Source organism: Somniosus microcephalus, chromosome 2 (assembly GCF_052327205.1).
Source record: "Somniosus microcephalus isolate GS21.2 chromosome 2, FLI_Smic_1.0, whole genome shotgun sequence".
NCBI lineage: Eukaryota > Metazoa > Chordata > Chondrichthyes > Squaliformes > Somniosidae > Somniosus > Somniosus microcephalus.
This window is the reverse complement of record NC_140988.1, coordinates 382,326,877-382,332,876: the sequence shown is the minus strand read 5'-3', so window position 1 is coordinate 382,332,876 and position 6,000 is coordinate 382,326,877. Positions and strand designations below refer to the sequence as shown.

The 6,000-nt window shown below is 70.9% G+C and overlaps 1 protein-coding gene across 1 annotated transcript in view; it reads right to left on the bottom strand.

Annotated features, from left to right (window-relative positions):
* Positions 1 to 239: 239 nt before the first annotated feature.
* Positions 240 to 6,000, bottom strand: part of cct7 (chaperonin containing TCP1, subunit 7 (eta)) — a 50,839-nt gene continuing 45,078 nt past the window's right edge. The window contains exons 11-12 of the mRNA XM_085976111.1: positions 5,791 to 5,997; positions 240 to 769 (exon numbers count right to left, since the gene is read on the bottom strand). Coding sequence (XP_085832237.1) covers positions 545 to 769; positions 5,791 to 5,997 — 432 coding nt within the window. The 3' untranslated portion in view covers positions 240 to 544. The remainder of the gene's footprint in view (positions 770 to 5,790; positions 5,998 to 6,000) is intronic.

The following is a 6,000-nucleotide window of genomic DNA, read 5'->3' as shown; positions in this document are numbered from 1 at the left end:
AATGGCCGACCCCTTATCCTGAGACTGTGCCCCCGAGTTCTAGATTCTCCAGCCAGGGGAAGCTAGATAAACACATGAAGGAGAAAGGAATAGAAGGAGGTGAGATGAAGAGGGGTAGGAGGAGGCTCGTGTGGAGCATAAACACCGGCATGGATGGGGTGGGACGAATGGCCTGTTCCTGTGCAATACATAAAACAAGGATCTCACCACACAAAAGGAGGGACAACACTATTTACTGCTGCATGTTAACTGGAACTTTATTTTTTAGAAACATTTTTGTCCACAAATCAAAATGAAGAAAATAATAAATAGAGCTGAAGGCTGCCATTCCTCAGGTCTGACCCTGGAGGTAACAGGGTGAGCAGGCTGCCTGCAGAGAATGCCCGAGCCCCGGGACATACACAGGGTGTTAGACGGAGCCATGTGCCAGCAGCACACTGCAGCTTCAGGCGTAGTTACTGTGCACTGCAGCTGGCAGGCAAGAGGTCTACAGACTGAAACTGGTGCGAAGTCGGGCCGAGCAGCAACCACTTGCCAGGCTGCCTCAGTGGGCATGTGGCCTCCCTCTGCCCCGGCCCTTGGGCGTGGCCGGCGCGTCCACCGTGGAGCGTGGGTTCTTGATCGTCTCATCGACGGACAGGATCAGGCAGGCAGCCTCCGAGGCAGCAGTGAGGGCGTTGATCCGCACCATTGCCGGCTCCCAGACGCAGGCCTCGAAATTATCCGCAATGTCTTCGTTGTTGACGTCGACTCCGTACCACACTCCGCCCTGTAAACACCAGACAGGTTATCAGAACAGCTCCCAGGGAAACACCATCCCATTCATCAACTTGCAATATACTCTTGGTGAACTGATCGTTAGTCAAAACACTCCTCCCACCAGCCCCGCTGACCCCTGGCCCGGTCCAGCCGAGCCCTATCCCCCTCCCACCCCCGCCAGGCCCTGCACCCACCCCCGGCCCATCCCCGCTCCCGCAGTCCACACAGAGAGCCCCGCTCCCCCGGCCCACAGAGAGAGCCCCGCTCCCCCGGCCCAGAGAGAGAGAGCCCCGCTCCCCCGGCCCACAGAGAGAGAGCCCCGCTCCCCCGACCCACAGAGAGAGAGCCCCGCTCCCCCGGCCCACAGAGAGAGAGCCCCGCTCCCCCGACCCACAGAGAGAGAGCCCCGCTCCCCCGACCCACAGAGAGAGAGCCCCGCTCCCCCGACCCACAGAGAGAGAGCCCCGCTCCCCCGACCCACAGAGAGAGAGCCCCGCTCCCCCGACCCACAGAGAGAGAGCCCCGCTCCCCCGGCCCAGAGAGAGAGCCCCGCTCCCCCGGCCCACAGAGAGAGCCCCGCTCCCCCGGCCCACAGAGAGAGCCCCGCTCCCCCGGCCCACAGAGAGAGCCCCGCTCCCCCGGCCCACAGAGAGAGAGCCCCGCTCCCCCGGCCCAGAGAGAGAGCCCCGCTCCCCCGGCCCAGAGAGAGAGCCCCGCTCCCCCGGCCCAGAGAGAGAGCCCCGCTCCCCCGGCCCACAGAGAGAGAGCCCCGCTCCCCCGGCCCACAGAGAGAGAGCCCCGCTCCCCCGGCCCACAGAGAGAGCCCCGCTCCCCCGGCCCACAGAGAGAGCCCCGCTCCCCCGGCCCACAGAGAGAGAGCCCCGCTCCCCCAGCCCAGAGAGAGAGCCCCGCTCCCCCGGCCCACAGAGAGAGCCCCGCTCCCCCGGCCCAGAGAGAGAGCCCCGCTCCCCCGGCCCAGAGAGAGAGAGAGCCCCGCTCCCCCGGCCCACAGAGAGAGAGAGCCCCGCTCCCCCGGCCCACAGAGAGAGCCCCGCTCCCCCGGCCCAGAGAGAGAGAGCCCCGCTCCCCCGGCCCACAGAGAGAGAGAGCCCCGCTCCCCCGGCCCACAGAGAGAGCCCCGCTCCCCCGGCCCAGAGAGAGAGCCCCGCTCCCCCGGCCGAGAGAGCCCCGCTCCCCCGGCCCACAGAGAGAGCCCCGCTCCCCCGGCCCAGAGAGAGAGCCCCGCTCCCCCGGCCCACAGAGAGAGAGCCCCGCTCCCCCGGCCGAGAGAGCCCCGCTCCCCCGGCCCACAGAGAGAGAGCCCCGCTCCCCCGGCCCAGAGAGAGAGAGCCCCGCTCCCCCGGCCCACAGAGAGCCCCGCTCCCCCGGCCCAGAGAGAGAGCCCCGCTCCCCCGGCCCAAAGAGAGAGCCCCGCTCCCCCGGCCCACACAGAGAGCCCCGCTCCCCCGGCCCACAGAGAGAGTCCCGCTCCCCCGGCCCACAGAGAGAGTCCCGCTCCCCCGGCCCAGAGAGAGAGAGCCCCGCTCCCCCGGCCCACAGAGAGAGAGCCCCGCTCCCCCGGCCCACAGAGAGAGAGCCCCGCTCCCCCGGCCCACAGAGAGAGCCCCGCTCCCCCGGCCCACAGAGAGAGAGCCCCGCTCCCCCGGCCCACAGAGAGAGAGCCCCGCTCCCCCGGCCCAGAGAGAGAGCCCCGCTCCCCCGGCCCACAGAGAGAGAGCCCCGCTCCCCCGGCCCACAGAGAGAGAGCCCCGCTCCCCCGGCCCACAGAGAGAGAGCCCCGCTCCCCCGGCCCAGAGAGAGAGAGCCCCGCTCCCCCGGCCCACAGAGAGAGAGCCCCGCTCCCCCGGCCCACAGAGAGAGCCCCGCTCCCCCGGCCCAGAGAGAGCCCCGCTCCCCCGGCCCAGAGAGAGAGAGCCCCGCTCCCCCGGCCCAGAGAGAGAGCCCCGCTCCCCCGGCCCACAGAGAGAGCCCCGCTCCCCCGGCCCACAGAGAGAGCCCCGCTCCCCCGGCCCACAGAGAGAGAGCCCCGCTCCCCCGGCCCAGAGAGAGAGAGCCCCGCTCCCCCGGCCCAGAGAGAGAGCCCCGCTCCCCCGGCCCACAGAGAGAGAGCCCCGCTCCCCCGGCCCACAGAGAGAGAGCCCCGCTCCCCCAGCCCACAGAGAGAGAGCCCCGCTCCCCCGGCCCAGAGAGAGAGCCCCGCTCCCCCGGCCCAGAGAGAGAGCCCCGCTCCCCCGGCCCACAGAGAGAGCCCCGCTCCCCCGGCCCAGAGAGAGAGCCCCGCTCCCCCGGCCCACAGAGAGAGAGCCCCGCTCCCCCGGCCCACAGAGAGAGCCCCGCTCCCCCGGCCCAGAGAGAGAGCCCCGCTCCCCCGGCCCACAGAGAGAGCCCCGCTCCCCCGGCCCACAGAGAGAGCCCCGCTCCCCCGGCCCAGAGAGAGAGCCCCGCTCCCCCGGCCCAGAGAGAGAGCCCCGCTCCCCTGGCCCACAGAGAGAGAGCCCCGCTCCCCCGGCCCAGAGAGAGAGCCCCGCTCCCCCGGCCCACAGAGAGAGAGCCCCGCTCCCCCGGCCCAGAGAGAGAGCCCCGCTCCCCCGGCCCACAGAGAGAGAGCCCCGCTCCCCCGGCCCAGAGAGAGAGAGAGCCCCGCTCCCCCGGCCCAGAGAGAGAGAGAGCCCCGCTCCCCCGGCCCACAGAGAGAGAGCCCCGCTCCTCCGACCCAGAGAGAGAGAGCCCCGCTCCTCCGACCCAGAGAGAGAGAGCCCCGCTCCCCCGGCCCACAGAGAGAGAGCCCCGCTCCCCCAGCCCACAGAGAGAGAGCCCCGCTCCCCCGGCCCACAGAGAGAGAGCCCCGCTCCCCCGGCCCAGAGAGAGAGCCCCGCTCCCCCGGCCCACAGAGAGAGAGCCCCGCTCCCCCGGCCCACAGAGAGAGAGAGCCCCGCTCCCCCGACCCAGAGAGAGAGAGCCCCGCTCCCCCGGCCCACAGAGAAAGCCCCGCTCCCCCGGCCCAGAGAGAGAGAGCCCCGCTCCCCCGGCCCAGAGAGAGAGAGCCCCGCTCCCCCGGCCCAGAGAGAGAGCCCCGCTCCCCCGGCCCACAGAGAGAGCCCCGCTCCCCCGGCCCACAGAGAGAGCCCCGCTCCCCCGGCCCACAGAGAGAGAGCCCCGCTCCCCCGGCCCACAGAGAGAGCCCCGCTCCCCCGGCCCACAGAGAGAGCCCCGCTCCCCCGGCCCACAGAGAGAGCCCCGCTCCCCCGGCCCACAGAGAGAGCCCCGCTCCCCCGGCCCAGAGAGAGAGCCCCGCTCCCCCGGCCCAGAGAGAGAGCCCCGCTCCCCCGGCCCAGAGAGAGAGCCCCGCTCCCCCGGCCCAGAGAGAGAGAGCCCCGCTCCCCCGGCCCAGAGAGAGAGCCCCGCTCCCCCGGCCCAGAGAGAGAGAGCCCCGCTCCCCCGGCCCACAGAGAGAGCCCCGCTCCCCCGGCCCAGAGAGAGAGAGCCCCGCTCCCCCGGCCCAGAGAGAGAGCCCCGCTCCCCCGGCCCAGAGAGAGAGCCCCGCTCCCCCGGCCCACAGAGAGAGCCCCGCTCCCCCGGCCCAGAGAGAGAGCCCCGCTCCCCCGGCCCAGAGAGAGAGAGCCCCGCTCCCCCGGCCCAGAGAGAGAGCCCCGCTCCCCCGGCCCACAGAGAGAGCCCCGCTCCCCCGGCCCACAGAGAGAGCCCCGCTCCCCCGGCCCAGAGAGAGAGCCCCGCTCCCCCGGCCCACAGAGAGAGCCCCGCTCCCCCGGCCCACAGAGAGAGCCCCGCTCCCCCGGCCCACAGAGAGAGCCCCGCTCCCCCGGCCCACAGAGAGAGAGCCCCGCTCCCCCGGCCCAGAGAGAGAGAGCCCCGCTCCCCCGGCCCAGAGAGAGAGAGCCCCGCTCCCCCGGCCCACAGAGAGAGCCCCGCTCCCCCGGCCCAGAGAGAGAGAGCCCCGCTCCCCCGGCCCACAGAGAGAGAGCCCCGCTCCCCCGGCCCAGAGAGAGAGAGCCCCGCTCCCCCGGCCCACAGAGAGAGCCCCGCTCCCCCGGCCCACAGAGAGAGCCCCGCTCCCCCGGCCCACAGAGAGAGCCCCGCTCCCCCGGCCCACAGAGAGAGCCCCGCTCCCCCGGCCCACAGAGAGAGCCCCGCTCCCCCGGCCCACAGAGAGAGAGCCCCGCTCCCCCGGCCCAGAGAGAGAGCCCCGCTCCCCCGGCCCACAGAGAGAGAGCCCCGCTCCCCCGGCCCACAGAGAGAGCCCCGCTCCCCCGGCCCACAGAGAGAGAGCCCCGCTCCCCCGGCCCACAGAGAGAGCCCCGCTCCCCCGGCCCAGAGAGAGAGCCCCGCTCCCCCGGCCCACAGAGAGAGCCCCGCTCCCCCGGCCCACAGAGAGAGCCCCGCTCCCCCGGCCCACAGAGAGAGCCCCGCTCCCCCGGCCCACAGAGAGAGAGCCCCGCTCCCCCGGCCCACAGAGAGAGAGCCCCGCTCCCCCGGCCCACAGAGAGAGCCCCGCTCCCCCGGCCCACAGAGAGAGCCCCGCTCCCCCGACAGCCCCGCTCAAATGGTTGGGGATGTCGAAGGCTCAATATTCACTCTGCACTACGTTGGCATGGCTCGGGCAGGATGGAGCCAGTGTGGCTCAGTCAGTGTTCTGAACACGATCCAGTGGCCCCTGCTGAAAGTGGACACCTGTGGTGACTAGTGAGACAGGGCCAGACTCCAATACGTGCTTGCTGTGGCCACGTCACCCTACACTGATGGTTCAAGTGAGCAGTGTCCCGTGGTGAGGTCCCGGGATGCTCGGGTCCTGTGGGACACGACACCAGCAAGGGGTGGGGAGGGGAACGAAGTGAAAAGTTTGGAAGAGGCGAGAGCCAATTAGCAGGAAACGGTTAAAAATGCGCGAGAGGCATATGCAATGCAACTCGAGAGTCTCCGATGAAGACCGCTCCCTCTCGACAAAGAGTAACAGCACAGCATGGAGGGGGCGGCCCGAGAACCAGTCCTTACCTGAGCATGTTTGGCTCGCAGCTTGTTGAGGATGTTTGTGGCGTCGAAGCCAGCGTTGTCACACAGCTGTCGTGGGATGATCTCCAGGGCCTTGGCGTAGGCCCCAATCAGCAGCTGCTGTTTGCCGGGAATGGTTCTGGAATAATCCCGCAGGTACTTGGAGATTTCCATCTCGATAGCGCCTCCCCCAGCAACAACAGAGTCGTTCTG